This window comes from Filicampus tigris, chromosome 2 (assembly GCF_054856515.1).
Source record: "Filicampus tigris isolate MCC_2025a chromosome 2, RoL_Ftig_1.0, whole genome shotgun sequence".
Lineage (NCBI taxonomy): Eukaryota > Metazoa > Chordata > Actinopteri > Syngnathiformes > Syngnathidae > Filicampus > Filicampus tigris.
The window spans coordinates 21,115,894-21,131,615 of NC_141218.1; the positions used below are offsets into that span (position 1 = coordinate 21,115,894).

At 42.3% G+C, this 15,722-nt stretch overlaps 1 protein-coding gene across 3 annotated transcripts in view; it reads right to left on the minus strand.

The window, feature by feature from the left end:
* Positions 1-2,193: 2,193 nt before the first annotated feature.
* The window catches only part of elf1 (E74-like ETS transcription factor 1), a 61,353-nt gene continuing 47,824 nt past the window's right edge, over positions 2,194-15,722 (minus strand). For all 3 annotated transcript variants that reach the window (XM_086023449.1, XM_086023448.1, XM_086023450.1), the window contains exons 3-9: positions 12,798-12,963; positions 9,447-9,548; positions 8,409-8,570; positions 8,244-8,327; positions 6,435-6,627; positions 5,537-5,857; positions 2,194-4,775 (exon numbers count right to left, since the gene is read on the minus strand). In XM_086023449.1, coding sequence (XP_085879575.1) covers positions 4,013-4,775; positions 5,537-5,857; positions 6,435-6,627; positions 8,244-8,327; positions 8,409-8,570; positions 9,447-9,548; positions 12,798-12,963 — 1,791 coding nt within the window. In that variant the 3' untranslated portion in view covers positions 2,194-4,012. The remainder of the gene's footprint in view (positions 4,776-5,536; positions 5,858-6,434; positions 6,628-8,243; positions 8,328-8,408; positions 8,571-9,446; positions 9,549-12,797; positions 12,964-15,722) is intronic.

Sequence of the window (15,722 nt, forward strand, 5' to 3'; positions counted from 1 at the left end):
CCAGCATGAAGGGCAGTGCCCCCAGATACTACTGTTAAACAGAGCTGGGCATTTTACTCAAATTTCTCAAACGTCCGTCTGTCCGCATTTTTGTCCGTCCGGACCAAATCGTAATCCCCTACAGGCCAGTCCGTTGTTGGAAGGTACACGCAATGAGTAAATATTTGTTTTATAAATTGCTAATTGTGCTTATGCCCTAGAGACCTACTAAATTTCCCAACACTGTCTAGCATTTTAAACAGGCTTCCGTTGGCGTTTCCGTCTACCGACTTCGACCAACCATATTAATAAACGTTGCCGGCCCCCGCCCCGTTCCGACGATGAAATGGGCGGTGGTTTACCCAGGCCCAGCGACGCAGCCGTCCGAAAAGAAAATCACCAAAGCCCCAAAAGGCATCATCCGCTCTTCAGAGAATACTTGAGACCCTCTTTTTTGACTCAGTATTAGTTTGTCTTGTTTGCGTCATGGTACTGTTCCAAAGTATAAAACTAACCTCGCGATGCCAGTTTGCAGTGCAACAGTGTCATATGTAGTTAGGGTGGGGCATGGCTCGAAACAGTTGTTGATTTCAATTCTTTTCGGCATAACTACGGTCATTCATTTTAGTGGCTCGCAGAACATACTAAAATAACATTTGTCATGGCCCGCATCATTGGCCTGCATTGTACTACAGTACTTATCTTCTAGATTGACTGGCAAGGCAGGAGAACAGAAGAATTTGGTTCTCATTTCTCACTTCCTTGTTTTCAGCCAGTCACTCATCATTCGATAAGGCCGCCGGCCACACCAAAATCTTGAAAAACAACTGATGTTTTGCTGTATTACCTAATTGCCCCCTCCCCCCACTCAACTATAAGGTCAATTTATTATCGCTTCAGATATCTTTACCTACACTGATGAACTGGTTTAATGTTAAATGAAAGATGTCAAAAGCAGCCCTCGCCTCCTTTGATTTTTCCATATGCAGTAGCCCTTCAAAGTTTGGACACTCCTGGTTTGAACGGAGATGTGCACCACATATTTTTCAGTGAACTACTCTACAAATGTATTTCTATTAGCTTTTCACTTTTTAATAACTTTACTGTGAATTTCTCAGAGTGTTATTTTTAACCAGTATTAATATCAAATTTATTAACTTCAATTTATTTAAAAATGCGAACAATTCCGGGACAATTGGAATGTTATGATGCATTCAGGGAAAGTGAGAAATCGGAATTATCCCACTCAGATTGTCCCAGTTCTGACCCCAAAGCGTTCGAGGCGATTGTAAATAACAAAGATGTATGATTCTGATAAACTGTTTCTCGTTCTGGTTCATCACAACACATTTTGACCTCCAGAAAACCCTTCATATTTACGGAATATAAATAATGGAATATCCTATCTTCAAAGCATCTAATTTATTTCACCAAATAATGCAGATCGAGAGATAACGCAGTCTGTCTACTAATCACGTTGTGTTACGTGAAGTTATTTAGAATCAATTGTGATGAATAAATAAAGCTAAATATATGTTTATGATTTTATAAATTAGGTTTTGCCATGGTGATCGACTAGTTAGCACGTCCGCCTCGCAGTTCAGAGGTCGTGGGTTCGAATGCGGCCTCGGCCTTTCTGCGTGGAGTTTGCATGTTCTCCCGTGCCTGTGTGGGTTTTCTCCGGGTACTCCAGTTTCCTCCCACATTCCCAAAACATTGATTGAACACTATAAATTGTCCCTAGGGGTGATTGTGAAAGGTTGTTTGTCTTTGTGTGCCCTGCAAATGGCTGGCCACCAGTTCAGGGTGTTTCCTGCCTACTGCCCAAGACAGCTGGGATAGGCTCCAGCACGCCCACAGCCATTGTGAGGATAAGCGGTTTGGATGAGGGATGGATGTTTTGCCATTCACGGTCTGTGTTTCGATGGGGTCGCCATTGCCGATTCGTCGACGTCACATTGAAGTTGGTTGGTGAACTCTGGGTCATTTTTTTTCCCCCGACTTCGCAACTCGGACCTCCTAGTTCAAAGGGGCGTTCTAGTGCATTTTTCCTCGTCGGAATTTGGAAAAATCGGACTTCCCACCCATCATGCAGCAATAGTCCCAGTTCCTATTGATTCTCAAGACTCTATGCCCAAGAGGTGTATTGCACCACTAAGTTATCCTTCTCGGAATGAGACAACAGAAGAAATGACATGACACAGAGCCCTCACAAACGGTTTTGTCTCCAAGTTTAATGTTTCTGCGTGTTTTTTTTTTTTCTTCTTTTTTGTTGCTGTGTGATTTATGGACATCTGCTGTGTCAGAACACAAGAAGCCTTATAAATCTAATCTATACTTAGCATAAAAAAGGCCACTGACAATCAACAGTCACAAACAACAGTGCTTTAAGGCGAGGGTGGTCTACAAACAGAGCTTGTATACAGAGCAAAAAAAAAAAAAACAAAGCTGTCGTCGCATAGACAAGGTATGGATAAGAAAACGTCTCCAGTGTATTGATTGTCATAATCTTGCATATATTTGAACAGTATACGTACATTCAGCTTGTCCTTACAGATCTAAGCAAACAACTCCTGCTCTGTGTATCAAGGTCAGTGTGTCTGCACGTCCCCACCGTGCCTCGAACCATCCGAGGTAAAGTTTGGCCAGTTTAGACGCAGCACTGTGGATCAATGTGGAGGGCCGATGGGTCCGATCTTAAATTTGGCCTCTGGTTTCACTGCCATATGGAGAAGGTGCACACTAGACTCGCACGGGAGCAGGAGCTGAGAGGTGAAAATGGAACAAAATAGCACTGGTCCAGAAGAGACAATGCAATCTGATATATGACTTTTATATACCCATAGTGACTGATTCTTTTGATACTGATCCTTGAAAGGCTTTTAATGCGTGACAGCTACAGTATGCCTGCTGCACAAAAAGAAAAGCGCGGGCGCGCACACACACACACACATACACACACAGCAGGATATGTACAACAGCATGTAAGGGGAACAGAAACAAGGGAAATAGAAAAGCTGTTTCTATATTTGTGGGGGAAAATAGTTTGGTCTTCCTCATACTAAAAGGTGTATATTCTTTGTATTTTCCCTCATGTAAATAGAGTAAAAATGTGCCTTTTTATACAGAATTTAGAAATTCACAAAATAAATAAAATTTGCCGTGGCCTTAATAGTGAATCTCAAGTGTATACCATTTGTATCTACAGAGAGAGATCCATGCATATTCCATCTCATCAACAGGATTTCAACCTCAAAATTATCAGGCTGATTAAAAAAAACAAAAAAAACAAACTTTTATCTAGAATTCTCTGTATTTGCTTTTTTTCCCCAAATGCCCTCTTCCACATTTTGGAAGCATGAAGTACTGGTGAAGTCGGGGTCCTTTTTTTTCTGACTTTTGCAACTCAGAACGCCTAGTTCATGATTGCCTCCAACGTGTTTGCCTTGTCTTTTGCTTTTAAGAAAATAATCTAGTTCCGGTGAAAGTCCCAAAAGCAGTCGTCCGGGTCCTTTTTGCCAGTGAGGGTCTGCACTGACGCACATTGGTTCCTGGTGCCGGAAAGCCCAATTTCCTTGCACTGTTTTGGATTCAGTCCCCCATGTTTTGGTTTGTGCCGAGCCACGCCTCTTTTTTTTTTTTTCCCCCACCATTTACAAGTCCACTGAGATTTAAGACAATAAGAGACTAACTGGCACATTTGGCAGACAGGCATCCCTGCTTCATCCAATGGCTGCTCTCCTTAAGGGAGGAGTTTGGTGTGTAAATAGCTTTGCATGTCCAAAAACTGAAATGTGACATCATAAAAAAAAATTTAAAAAAAAGACTCCCTTGATACACTTTTTAGGCACATGATCAAAAAAAGTGAGTAAACGATTCAATCCTGAGGCTGGGCTGAGCAACCTTGAGGAGCATCATCTGATCCTGGATCAGACTGCAGCAATGTGGAAGAAAATAAAAACAACCACCATCACGTCCAAACGGTCCTTGTGTTGCTTTTGAGTTGTGCTAGAGAAGAAGAAGCGGAATCATGTCAGGCCTCCGCAGGCTCCGTCTTTATCTGGATAAAGTTTGCGGGTAGCTGCATAGAGAGAGGCAGCTCCTGCAGGCCTTTGATGGCCTGCTGGGACTGCAGCGACATCTCCCCTCGCACCTCCAGCTCCTCCACGGGGGTGAGGCCTTCGCACGGGCTGCTGCTCTGGGAAGAGAGTCCGTTGAACGCCGTCTCGCTGGCGAGCTCCTGGCCGTGGGTGTGGCTGGTGTCGATGATCACAGTCCGGTACTGCAGCTCCGCCTCGCCGGCGTCCATCTCCTCCTTGGCGAACGTGTTGGCCAGGGAGGGATCGCCGTTGACCATGGACTGGAAATAGCTGGAGTCCAGCATCTCCTCTTTCACTTGCAGCCCGCACAAATCGCCCGATTTGAGCACGGTGGCGATGACGGTGCCGGGCTGCTGCGCCACCATGGTCTGCCCGCAGGTGGTGTTGATGGTGAGCAGGCGGGGGAGGCCCGAGGCCGGGGAAATGGGGCCCGTGCAGGTGGCGGAGGAGGACGAGATGGCGGACGGGCCGAAGTTGGTGACGAGCAGGTGCTGGGGGAGGCCCTCCTGCAGGCCGTTCGCCGCCTGGATGGTCAGCATATCGGTGGTGGTGGTGGGGGGCATGGACTGGAGGAGGACGCGAGGGGGGGAGCAGTGAGTGGAGTCACCGTTGGGGAGAACGGTGGTGAGGGGCAGAGACGAAAGAGAACTAGACGACGTCAAGACAACCGGGAGTGAAGCAGAGGCATTCATGGCTCTGGAAAGAGAAGAGTGAGAACATATTATGGAAAAGCAACTTTTTAATTGCTTGTACGATCGATACAGTAAGTCTACACACACTTGTTCGATTGCCAGGATTGAAAATGAATCATTTTCACCATTATTGTGGCCTGCAAACTGTACAACAAATGTCATTTGTTTTGAAGAGGGGAAATAAAATCATTAAAAAAAATTTTAAAAAAAGCTAACACCCTTCTTTTGACTGGTCACATACTTTGTTCGGAATTAACTAATCATATTCAAACTCGTATAAAATAAAAGCCAGTACGTTCCTACGACTATCCCAAATAAAGTTCGGTTGTTCTGGTAGACTTTTCCTGACATTTTTTCAATGCTTTCTTGTGGAAGTCCGTAGGCTTTGTGCATTTTGAACCGTTCGTAATTCCCTCCCCCTTTCCTATGGCCCGAGGAGCTCCAGCAGAAGAAGAACAGCTCCCAAGTATGATGCTGCCACCACCATGCTTCCCGGTAGGTATGGTGTTCTTTTGGATTTGAGCGGTGTTGTGTTTGCACCAAGCGTAGCTTTTGGGATGACAGCCTAAAGGTTCAACCTTGATTTCATCGGACCATCACAAAATCTCCCAAACACATGTGGGAAATATTAAATGAATGACGATAAAAGAGATCATGGCAATTTGCTTTATTTGAAATGATTCCTTCCTTCTAGTGGCACTTATAGTTGCTAATGATAATACAGTACATAAAAGTGGCTTGTGTCTGTATAGAGTGCATGTGTACCTCATAGCCTGTGCCACGTCCGTCCCCTGGTTACCCTGCAGTATATGCAGGAGTTGTTCAGCTTGTCCTCCCTGCACTTCCTGCTGCGGACATTGCTCGACAGGCTCTTTCTTCATCTGCTTGACGTGCTGGTGAGCCCTCCCTCTGGACCCCCCGCGTGCCACAGACCTCCCATTGGTGGACCTTTTGGTGCCATACTCGTGACCGTCAGACCCCACGTCGTCGTCCTCGATCACCACCAGGTCAGCCGGCATCTCCTTGAACTGGTAGACCAGACGCTGACCTTCCACCTTAGCCAAGATGCCTCGCTGGTAGTAGTATCTGCAGTTAGTGAGAATATACGTTAGCATACAAACTTGGGGCAAGGTAGCCTTTTACCTACTACACGATCAAGCGATACTCATGAGAAAAAGTACCGGAGCACATTGTTAGATGTAAAACCGTATCAAATCTGCCTTAGCAATTTTTGATAGCATCTTGAAACTCGATCAACTCTTATTAAAATATATCATCTGAATTGTGAATTATAGGCAATATGTACTATCTTGATCAATCTGCCTTCATGCTTTCTCTACTCAGGTTGCTACATTGCTGTCTGTTAGTGTACCAACTGCTAACATGTTGACATTTAACAAGTTGACAAGTTTTCATTCAACTATAACCTGAATAGTGAATACAGTTACAATAATCTTATCAAGGGCTTAGTGCTTCACTAAACCCCTTACAGTGTTCAAATGAGACTGCTTAAGTGTCCTTATCTTACCATGTTTTCATTTGTTTTATGGTATTGGTTCCGAGCACTATCGCTTGTTTTTCTGCCACATTTCTCCTGCCGGTGGTGTGAAATGTGCTGCACAGACACATCTCTCCAACAATGACAATCCATCTCTTTTCATACCTGAGCGCCCGTCCCATGGTCTCGTAGTTCATGTCAGGCTTGTTCTTGTGTTTGCCCCAAAGCTTGGAGACCGCCTTGGAGTCAACCAACTTAAAGATGCCTTTCTCCCGCTGTGTCCATTTTATGTATTTGGGACATGTGTTCTTGTCCTGCAGTAAGGCCAGGAGGAATTCCCACAGGTAGATGGTGTTGCCTGCAAATGAGGACGGAGAAATAAATTTGCGTTTGCTGTAGTCAGACATCCCTTTGTCCGTGGTAAAACTGATGTCCCGCGCATTGTTGTCTATCAGAGAACAAATGTACAATGACAACACTGTAGAGTTCTGGCAAACAGGTCTGCAAAGTAGCGTCGGCTTGCAGAAAAATAAAGGTTAAAAGAAAAACAACAGCCAGACTGGTGACGGCTGTGCCATGTTTACCTGCCACATCATGCAGCAAAAACTTGGTGGTATAGTTGCTCTTGAAGTGACAGTAACCAGACCGATGTTGCGCTGTATTTAAAGCGGAAGTCAACCCAAACATAGTTTTTTCAAGAATATGTTCCCAGCAGTCCCATTAGTTGAAACACGGCCTTCTGATTAATTTTGTGTTTGTGGAATATAAATATATTCAGAGGAAGATGAATATACAAAGAAAGCTCTGTGAAGTTCGCACACTGGTGTTCAATGCACAAAGGGTGCGTTCCTTGACAACTATGAAGTTGGAAATGTTCAAACCAGGAAATTTGTATTCATCAAAGGAGAGATCATTTGAATATTACTTTTTTGCTTATTTTTGACTGGGATGCTCTGAGGTCTGACCTCATGAGCTCTAAGTGGGAAATTTATGACTTCCCAGCAATCAGTACAGTAAGACTTGATGCACTATTCATCGGTGTCTTTTTACAAGGTTTACATTTCTGTTTTTAACTCATAAGACAAGAAAGACTTTTTTTTTTTAAATGTGTTTTTTTAAATAGAAGCGTTTGACAGTCATGATGTTTTTTTATATATGTTTTTTATGTATAATTCGTGGTCACCTTTTTACATAATGTGTAAGTATGTTAAAATGTTACCATTGAGCCATACTTTTAGCTGGGAGGCTTTGAACTCATGAGCTCCACAGAAAGCAGCATTCGATTTGATATCAGTATTTTATCTGTTTTTTAAAGAGTTACCTCACTTTTTCCCATTTGCACGACAAGTAAATGTGTTTTTCATGACAAGGTTCAGACTACTATTTTGATAAGACTGCCATTTTAACATTAGCAATAGTTGTTTGAGTGTAAATATAAAAATGTATTCACTGTTAATAATGTTAAAATGTAACTTAAAATTCTAGTACTACAGTAAATAAAGATTTTGTCATAAAATTTCCACTATTCAATTTGTATTTAAATGTCAACAAATCGGAGGTTGACATCATCCTGGAGTGGATCTTGTCTGACCTTGTACTGAGTGCATGCGTGCGTCTTGGGATGGACTAAATAACAGAAAGCCAGGAAGTCGATTAGTCTAATGTGCGGCGTGTTTTAACTAGAGATGGTTAAAAACAGTAAAGCTCCCAATAGTCGCCTAAATCCCAGCCGCTGTGACAGGGTGATGTATATGGGCGAGAGTAAAACGTGTCACCCTGCGCGGTTCACAGTGGTCTCTATCAGTGGAGCATCAATGTGCCTGCAAGCGCGTCCCTGCATGCCCTGAGAAAGCCATCTTTCACATCCTGGCTGTTTGCACACAGGGTGACACAGAGAGCGCTCCACCAGAGGGGGAGAGACCTTGATTTTGATTGGCTTGTTACAAGGGAGGCCCACATGTTATTGAGGCTTACCTTTGCCCTCTTTGCTCTTCTTCCTCAGTGGCAGGTTCGGGGTGGAGATGGGGGAGCATGAGCGCACCGCCCGGGGCTTCCTCACTGAGAGAAATCGAAGAGGGCGGGCGGTGTGTTAAGAAAAAAAAAAAAACATGCATTGTAAACTAGATGCCACAAGTTCACCTTTGTTTTTTTTCTGTGGCTTCAAGGGACACTTTTGAGGGATCTCATCCATGGAGGAGGTGTCCTCGTCCAGCGACATGTCAAGGGCGCCGTTCTCCATGTGGTCGGGCCTTAGGGGCGCATATGTCAGGTCCGCCCCCAGCAGAGTACCGTAGTTGTGAACTAAACCCCAGCCGAGAAGACAAAAATATAGATTAAAAAACAAAGAAGAAAAGCCATAACATTTTTAGAAATGTGGTGCAGACTGCTTGGGACACGTTTGATAAAAAACATGTAACGATACCATCTCCAGTTCAGCTTAAGTGAGGGCACGTTGGTTTACCATATTCACATATTATCTGACTTCTTAGGGTCTAAAAATGTTACTTAAGTGAAATCTTTCAGCAAAAATATTAATCTAAGGTTTGCGCAAATCTCTAGAGATTGTTTTTTCCTTTGGCTTTTTTTGTAGTAGTGGTGGAAGTGATGGCAAAGGAAAATGAAGACGCCATCATGGTTTGAAGGCTGACTGTGCATTTTTTTATTACTGTATTATATTTCAGTAGCCATTGACTTGTTTTTACATGTGTATGAAAATTAATTAAAATGAAACAGATCAATTATATTTCATTGAATACATTTCCTACGGATTTTATTTTTTTCAAAATCTGAATAAACAGCGTCCTAGTGGTGCGTTCACCCTTATAGGGTCCACTGTATGGCAGCACAAGTAGTTAGCCGGTCTGCCTCACAGTCAATAGGCTCCTGGTTCAAAGCTCTGTGAAGTTTTCATGTTCATCCCGTGTTTGTGGGTTTGCTTTTCTTCTTATTTTTTTCTTACTCTGGTATCCTGCTGAATTGAAGATTCTAGGTAAAGGTGTGAATATGAGAGGGATTGCTTGTCCTTACATTATGTGCCCTGCGATAGGCCGGTGACCTCTTACTGAAAGGCAAGTCACCCAAGACCCAAATAAAAGGAAGCACTTGGATGGAGGGATTAAAATATCCTTCCATTCTAGAAGCTGCATAATGATAGTTATCAACAAAGAGTCATCTTACACATGCGCTTCTCATCCAATATGTTGTTTGGCGACTCCATGTTCAGCAGAGCCGCAGCGGCTTCATTTGTCTCCATGCTGTCTTCTGCACCCGAGACCGTTTCTACAAAAAAAAAAAAAAAAAACACATTAGCTCCTTCAATGTTCTCATGTGGTGCACGCACCTGTATAGCCAGCCTCTCCATTAGGAACACCTGCATGATAGAAAAAGATCCAATACAGGAACCGTATCCAACATTTTCTGCGGTATTTTATGGCATTGGCTGGCAACTAGTCCAGGTTGCACGCCGCCTCTCACATATAGTCAGCTGAGATAAAGCGACAACCAGGGTCATAATAGTTTGGGATTTTTCATTATACTGTAATTAGTTTATATGTTGTTTTAAATTGAGTTTGTTTTAATTGCGGTGAAGAGTGGTTTTGTTAGTTCTTATTAGTTTGTATATTTGGAGAAAGATATGTTTTAGTTGAAGTTTTTTAGTTTGAGTAATTTTAGTTCTTATTTATGGGGTATTTGTCAAGTGCGCAATTTAAAAAAAAAAAAAAAAAAGGTCAAATATAGTGTTGTGTAATAAAAATCCAATAAAAATGCTAGACGGACGGACTGACAGAAGGATAGACAAAAAAACACAGGAGAGTACACGGTACCTAGCATAGCGTTCGACAAAAGAGGAGACAGTTCAAACGCGTCTTGCCAACTGACGGGTGCCACGCGCCAGTCAGTGCTGTTAGGCTCTTGTTTGTGGTTAAGGATGACGGAGTCGCTGATGCACTTCAGTCGCTTCATCACCGTAAGAGGATGTACATTCATACAAGAGCTGCTATCATCTGCAGCTAACGGCCACACACTCAAACGCAGACTCACATAGCCAGGCAGACTAACTTGAGCCAACATTCAAGATGAAATGTCCCTTTTGTCTTTTATCTATGCTGATGTCACAACTGCCAATCATCAGGCCCGCCCCTAACAGCCAACATCACTCTTGAGTGTTGCCTTCTTTGGGCCACTCCATGTCAGATGTGGCTGATCTCATGCACATTTACTAAGTTGTGACTATCATCACAGCAGCGTGACAGAGAGACAAAATTGCCAAGCACTTCCTCAAAAATTGGAGAACTTGAAATAACACTGAATTAATCCTTGTAAGAGTTACTAAGAGTATTGGCTGTTCGGCGGAGGGGCCTGGTGATTAGCGGTTGTGACATCAGCAAGAGCAAAGGGACCTTTCATCTTGAACGTGGTTGAAAAAATTGTAGCACAAAAGCTTAATGATCACATGGCCTCTCGCAATCTATTTGAACTTTTTCAGTCCGGATTCAAAGTACATCGCTCGATTCAAAAGTCACTCCTGTTAATGAACTTTTACTAGCTATGGAGTTTGACACTTCAATTATTACTTGACTTCAGCGTGCCTTCGCCTCAAAATATGTATCGGTATTAGGCTCCTCACTTTCTGGGTGTAGATCTTACAGTATAACTGAGAGAGGACACGCTGAGCAATCCCATACCTGTCAATTTATACATTTTCCACGTATTTTATATGTTTTTTTGATCATTTCAAATTGTGTAGGCCATATAACAATTTTTGTACGGAGGAAAAAAAATGTAAAACTCGTTTTTTGTTAGACCGATCTCGTCTTGCCCATTTCGGCTCTAATCCGGAGCGTCCGTTAAGCGATTCCGACTGCAAACTTTGGCCGACTTTCACAAGCAAAGCCCCCCCATTGAGCGATAAACACTGTGTAAGATTCTACATAGAAATGTCCGTTCCGTTTCCCCCACCTCTCCCGTTGAGCGATAAATACTGTGTAAGGTTATATATAGATACTGTGTAAAATTATATACAGAAAAGTACGGGCAAATTACAATTTTTGTAAGATTCAGCACAGCCCGGGGTTGACAGGTATGCAATCCATGACAATGTGCCCTCTGAGCATTGCAATTGCAGAGTCCAGTAAGGATCAGTACTGGGCCCTCTACTGTGCAGTATTTATACTGTACGGTGCCACCTGGAGACATACACAAATATAACATTTGCTTTCACTATTATGCCAATGAAATCCAGCCTTTAAAACTACGGTAACTAACCGACGCAACTGCTGTAATCTAGAGGCGGGTCTTTTTTAAGGTTACAGAATATCCTGTAACTTTTTGCTTCTTGACCCTTCGAAAATTCAGATGTTGATAATTGGCTCTGGTCGACACAGGCACTTGTTTATTAAGGACACCACTGTGAGTTTGGATAAAAGTACCGTTACTCAAGGTGACTCTGCCAAAAATCCCAGCATTATAGTTGAATCAGCTCTCTCCTTTCAAATTCACTTGAAGAATATTAGCAGAATTGCATTTTTTCTTCACAATCTTGCTAAGACATGGGCCACATTTGTTACGTCTTGCTTCGACTATTGTAATGTGTTGCTTTCTGGTCTTCCCATGTCTAGTAATAAAAGACTTCCATTAGTACAAAATGCTGTAGCGAGTAGTACATTTACTCATACTACCGTAATGACTGGCGTTATTGGCTCCCGGTTTACCCGAGATGTGATTTCAAAGTTTGGATACTTACTTACATAATCTTACATTATATTGTTTACAAAGTGGTACTGTATGTTCCATCCCGAAACTTATGTTCGCAACACTCTGGTCTTATGGTGACCCCGACAGCTAAAATGAAGTCAAGGTTCAAGAGGATTCTCTATTCTGGTTCCAGTACTCTGGAATGCCGTACACGCAGATATTAGAGCGAATACTTCAGTAGAAATGTTTCATTCTCAATTTAAAGCGGAAGTCAACCAAACATATTTTTTTCAAGATTATGTTCCCAGCAGGCCAACTAGTTGAAACACGGCATTTTGATATATTGAAGAATACGGCTCAGATTCAGAAAACAGGTTAGCCGTGATTGGTCGCTGTGAGCAGTTGTGATGTCATTTTCAGTCGACAGAGGACAAAATGGCCGCCCCCAGGGATGGCTAAAAACGAGTGCATTTTGCTGCTTAATTTATATTCCACAAACGCAAAATTAATCAGAATGCCTTGTCTCAACTAGTGGGCCTGCTTGGAACATTTCCTGGAAAAAAATATGTTTGGGTTGACTTAATCTTTAAGACTTATTTTCACACTCTGGCATTTAGTCGAACTACACGTAGGCCTGGTTAATTGCCATGAGGCAAATTCAAAGTACCATGCACTAGGGCAGTCATTCTTAACTAGTGTGCCGTGCCACATTAGTGTGCTGGTGAGATGCACACATTCCATAAGCATACAAAGTACTTTAACTTTTTTTTCATGCGAGAACAAGCCCTATAGAAAATAGATGGATGGACGTCTCTGAATGTGAAATATTCCAACCTGAGAGGTCCACGCCTCCCACCAGGATGGAGGGCGTCTCTGCCACATGCATAGCGTTGTCCATCATGATGCCGTTGGTCACCTCGAGGCCCGAGTACACCTGCAGCAGATCTGTGGCGGGCACCTGCTCCACGATTACGGCGGGGAACACAGACGGGTCGTCCAGCTGTGACAGAATCCACAAACACAAACACACATACATGAGTGGGTGGCACAGGGGTGGCTCAATCCAGTCTACATCGTAAAACGTGCATAAAAAACCCGAGTAGATTAATACCACAACCTGATTTGCTGGCTCTTATTTTTACAGCCGTATAAAAGCAAGCTAGCATCTATATGCAATTTGGGCTAATGTGTCGCAACGGAGGAGAGAATCTAATTTCTGAGGCACTGCAGTAGTCCACGGGGAGCGACCTGATGAAGAAGGCAGGATGCAAAAGTGAACCTACTTCACCCACACAGTGAAGGCTTGACTGGGAAATCAAATAAAACCACTCAATGTGGATGCTGCAAGTGAGAATTTTACACAAAATGTGCTTGGGGAAACTTCCCTGCGGGGAATCTATCACTTTTACACGTTGTCTTAGTGCTGATTGTCTCAATGAAAAATCGTATTATCTGCATGCCACTTCAAATTTTATGGTTGAATTTATTGAAATGATGTGAGTCCATATTTACTCACCCGCCAAAACATTAGGTATGCGTGTACCATCTAAATCCTACCATTAATTTAACACAATGCAGATTTTTTTTTTTTTTACTCACGCTGAAAGAGAATTCTTAACCCAGCAGTATTACATATGTGCAATGTCAGATAAAGCGTCATAAGTGTTTCTAATGTTTTGGTTATTTTTGAGCGGGTCCAAATGTTGGAAACAAACACTGCATTTGTAATGCAACAAACGTAATAATAATAATAATAATTTAAATAACAACAACAACAAAAAGTTGACATATATGAATTAATGCACAAGTTTGAATTTGTAAATAATTCTGAATCATAGATTTAATTAGACTAAAACGGAAAATCCCAAAATAATAATACAAAATAAATTACCATGAAATAATGATATCAAACGAATCACACGTGTAATTTAAACCAATTTAAACCAATGAATTGGCCGACGTGTGTAGGTTTTCGTCCTTGACACTGGGGTGTTGTGGGTGTTTTTAGTCAGCGCAGTCACTTCACCACGCCACTAGATGACACCAGAGTACACATCAAATTACTCTTGCTGTTGCTCCAAAATTGAAAAATTCCCTCACCTCAGGTCATCATCATCACTAGGCAGTAGTTAATAAACAATTGTGGATATTTTATTGACTTTTTTTTTTCTTTTACATGTCACAAACAGGCTTCCTCAGGGTATTAAAGACTGCCAGTCAAATGTAAAAAGACAAAACACTTTTCCTTCTAATACAGTATTATGATGTGTCTGCATGAGTGTATAATGCAGTGATATATAAGCATTGCTACAGACTTACAGCATGTAGATTGGGAATTGATGCTAGCAGTCCTGCGCTTCATTAAAAGTGAGAAAGGACGGCAAGGGTGCAGTAGGCGGAAGAGGAATAAAGGCTTATCTGTGCTGTTAGACAAGTATCCATTGTTGGCGTGAACCTCTGGGGCATACCAGGTGTTCAGGCCTTATGGGGGAGGGCTGGGCTGATTAGCCGATTTTGGCTACACTTTAACCAGGCCTGCTAACAGAGCAGCTTGTTATTTACTGCCACTGTAAGCCATCTGACGCCCCAAGTTCACACGCGGGCCACATTTGTGAATTTTGCAGCACGATGAGCGACAACAAACACACACACTGTGTCCTATGCGTGGAAGAATGTTTGCTTTGACTACAAAAAAATATCAGTAGCAATGTTTCCCATTAATCCCTGTCTGATACTATCAGATGTAGCAAGATGCCACGGCAAACAAGTGTGCCTGTCAATGTCCTTGAAAAAGTCAAGTGCGTGAATGCAGACATTTTGACTACTGGTCGATTCAACCCCCACAGACAGCAACTCCTCCTTACTCGACTAATGTAGCACAATTTGCTGACAGAGCTTGTTGTCTCTGCAGATGTTGTGATGCTACACTAGCTCAGTGTTTCCCAACATTTATTGAGCCAAGGCACATAGTATTTTACTTTACAAAAATCTCATGGCACGCCACCAAACAAAAATGTCACAAAATGTACGTAGTATACTGACATAATGATTATCTGTGGTGGTAGTGGATGAGCATATAAGTCGCTGGCATAGATATATGAAGAAAAATGCATTATTTGTAGTAAATACATAATATTGGGACCGATTGGGTGAAACTGGACAATTTCCCGCACTCTTACGGCACACCATGAATATAAACGTACAAGTAGCTCATGTTCTCATGTCTAACTGTGACTACTTCTGCTCTACTGGGCATGCTCAAGTTTAAACAGTTATTTCCTCTCTGTTGACATGCAATTATTACATTTGACTGTGTTTCCCCTTTTTGTCTGTGAAATCTTTACATGTTAACCCACTGTCTGCACAATTTAATGAGATACGATACAAGAGCTGTGTCCAATATTTTCCGCCTTCACACTGATAGATAATGCCCACTTGATAATTTGATCATTAATATTCTGCATGTAGTCAAATGCCCATCCCTAGAACAAATGCAATGCTTCAAATTGCCAGCTGCCTCTAATATTTTGGGAACATTATTCATCTACACTAGGAGGGGTCAAAATGTTAGAAACATTTTGATATAATGCAGTGGTTCCCAATCACCCGCTCTTGGACTGGTACCGGTCTGTGTGAAATTTGGTACTGGGCTGCATAAAGAGTTTAAACACCAAAAAAATATTTAAGACCATACTGAAAGAAGTGAGACTTTGAAAATCCTATGCCTCTGTAAACTTTGCAAACCTGCTCTGCTAAAGT